Here is a 3,132-nt window from a genome sequence, read left to right as displayed (position 1 = left end):
TGATTCAACCCGCTCTCACTCTTTAAACTCACTAGCCGTGGTAAGTCTTTCCTAATTGCTGTCAAGAATTAAGGTAAGCAAATAAGAAGTGACTACTTTGATAGAAGATCCAACTTCAAATTAAACTTTTTCACATCTTATTTGATTACTTCATTTACTCAAAAGCAGCAGTATCTTGAATTCCATTAGAATGTAGATTAACTTTAATGTTTCTCTGTAACATATTGTGACACTTTAATTATTATTCTAACTTATCCTCCCAGGAAACTAAAGCTTTTGCTGAACAACATAGCGACATAATGCATTCCATTTACATTAGTCCGTTAAAACCTCATTTAGCGAGTCCAAAAAGAGCTGGCCTCAATAATATCAGTGAGACTATATTAGATGTCACAGATTCTACTGGTACCACACAGAATAAGCAACCTATGTGTTATTCTCAGACAACAACGACGCTTAGAGGTACAATGTTTCCTGAATCTCCTGCAAGTAGAAAACTTCCCAGCACTCCATGGAGGAATCCCAGAATTAATAAGCTAAAGGATACAAGGTTTGACTCTTTTAAAACATGGTCTGGTAGACTTGAGAGACAAATATCAGTTTTGCGTGGAAAGAGCCGTGAAAGAGAGCAAGAGCTTATTTCTCGACCAAGTACTGAGACAGAAACTATTCCTGTGGATCGATACTTTGATGCCTTGGAAGGGCCAGAATGGGACACCTTAAGGGTATGCTTTTTATCACCAGTAAATTTATTTTGGATGGAAATTTTTCTTTTTAATAAAGGATAATTAGCATCTAAGTTGTCAAGGTATCAAAGTTCACACTTTGAATCTTTCAACTAAATATATATTGGCATCTAATGTCTAGGCTTGCACCTACACCAATTGGCTTTTCTGCACTCCTTTGTACATGGAAGTTCTTGGTTAAATGTAACCTGCATTGATTATTAGAGGAAAAAAATGATTACCTCAATAGTGAATGGAAGTATAGTTCCTTCATCTAGAAGAAGAGCAAAATTCTTTCAGCTATAGGTCTTGAATGTTTTAGACCATGAAAACATGCCTAACAGGGAAATTGAATTTGTATATTTAAAAATTATTATGTATCCGTCATGTCAATGCTTTTGAGATACCAATTGCTGTCCTTCCATTGTGAAGTTAAATTTTTTTTTTCTTTCATTTACATTACATGCTGAAATGAGGTAGTATGGTTGGTGACACATGTTTTTCCCTCTGTAGGCTTCTGAGGAAATTATTCTTCCAGAAGACAGAAAATGGCCATTTCTTCTTCGTTTCCCTATTTCTTCCTTTGGTATCTGTCTTGGTGTTAGCAGTCAAGCTATAATGTGGAAGAACCTGGCCACTTCTGCCTCGACAAATTTCCTGCACATGAGCTTGAAAGCAAATCTTGGGCTGTGGGGCATATCTGCGGCACTTATGGCCATTATCTCCGTCGTTTATGCTCTGAAAATTATTTTCTACTTTGAAGCTATTCGTCGCGAGTACTACCACCCAATACGTGTTAACTTTTTCTTTGCTCCCTGGATAGCACTTTTGTTCTTAGCACTTGGAGTTCCAGCATCAGTCACCCAAAACCTGCACACATCTTTATGGTACATTCTAATGGCTCCAATCTTTTGTCTAGAGCTAAAGATTTATGGGCAATGGATGTCTGGAGGACAGAGAAGACTCAAAGGAAGCAAATCCCTCGAATCATCTCTCAATTGTTGGGAATTTCGGGGGCTCATTGCTTGGTGAATCCATGGGTCTAACTGAAGGGCCAATTTTCTTCTTTGCTGTTGGATTGGCTCATTACATAGTTATGTTTGTAACTCTCTACCAGAGACTCCCAACAAATGAGACACTCCCAAAGGAACTTCATCCTGTCTTCTTTCTGTTTGTTGCTGCACCTAGTGTCGCTTCTATGGCATGGACAACGATACAAGGGTCTTTTGATCATGGATCTCGGATTTCTTATTTCGTTGCATTGTTCCTTTATTTTTCACTGGTATGTCATTATGTTAGTCAATTTTTGCATTTATATATATGCATGTATATATAACCGAATTGCTTCTTTTAACGCTTAGTTGTACACTAATCTGTCTAATTCTTCAGGCTGTTCGCATTAATTTCTTCCGGGGCTTCAAGTACGTAAAATTTGCCAATCTTTATTTGTACTGCTTTCTTATTCCTCTTAACCTTTAGCTTGATATTAGAGTTTTCTCTATTAGGTTTTCATTGGCTTGGTGGGCCTACACTTTCCCTATGACAGGAGCTGCTATTGCCACCATCAGCTACTCACTTGTAGTTACCAACCTGGTGACAAAGTGCCTAGCCATCATACTTTGCGCTCTTTCTAGACTCACACTAACAGGACTGCTTGTGACAACCATCATTCATGCCTTTGTTCTGAGAGACCTTTTTCCCAATGGTATTTCCATTGCAATTAGTGAAAGACCAATACCAACTCGGAAATGGTATCTTGGAAGATCTGGTAGCTCAGATGCCAAACATATTGATCAATACCATAAGTATGTTGATTATTCTCAAGGCAAAGGTATTGAGGCTTCTCTCACACATCCAAACTCTTTTAACTAGAGTCCAGCACCTTCGCCATAAACAATGATTCGTTGAGTTCCAATATCAAAAATTGTTTAGTGTCTCTTGTTCTCTACCCTTCTTTGGGATAGGGGTAAGGTCTGCGTACACTCTACCTGTAAAACCTCAAGTCTTAATCAAGTGAGGAGCATCTAGTTTTTGGGTCGGTCCTGTGAACTTGATGTGTAGTGGAACTCTTTTGAAGCATCTTATAAGGGGGAAAGGTCAAACACTATGAGAGACGTAAATTATGTAAGTGTCTAAGTATTCGTTTTGTGTAAATTCAGGAAATGAATGTTCCTATTTCTATTAATAAGAAGGTCCGTCAATTTTTTTGGGGGTAGTAATCTTGCGATGGTTTGGAGGAGAAGAATTAGTACATCTAACTTTTATCATTAAGCTTAGGTGCAAATTTAGTGGATATAACATGCTTATGTAATGATAGGTTACTACGTATATTAAATGCTTTATCTTTAGATACGTACTGTGTGCATGGTCTTTGATCTCTATCTTCGGATACATATTTACTAGAAAG

At 37.7% G+C, this 3,132-nt stretch overlaps 1 protein-coding gene across 1 annotated transcript; it reads left to right on the top strand.

Moving 5' to 3' along the window:
- The first annotated feature begins 201 nt into the window (after positions 1 to 201).
- LOC107812693 (S-type anion channel SLAH3-like) lies at positions 202 to 2,926 on the top strand. Its single transcript, XM_075232477.1, is given in 5 exon segments — positions 202 to 725; positions 1,239 to 1,687; positions 1,689 to 2,007; positions 2,115 to 2,146; positions 2,231 to 2,926. Coding segments are annotated over 5 exon segments (1,593 nt in total). The 5' UTR covers positions 202 to 299; the 3' UTR covers positions 2,598 to 2,926.
- The last annotated feature ends 206 nt before the right edge of the window (positions 2,927 to 3,132 follow it).

The sequence above is a fragment of the Nicotiana tabacum genome, chromosome 16, assembly GCF_000715075.1.
Source record: "Nicotiana tabacum cultivar K326 chromosome 16, ASM71507v2, whole genome shotgun sequence".
Taxonomy (NCBI): Eukaryota; Viridiplantae; Streptophyta; class Magnoliopsida; order Solanales; family Solanaceae; genus Nicotiana; species Nicotiana tabacum.
Note: the sequence above shows the minus strand (reverse complement) of the source record. Positions and strands in the feature narration are given on the sequence as shown.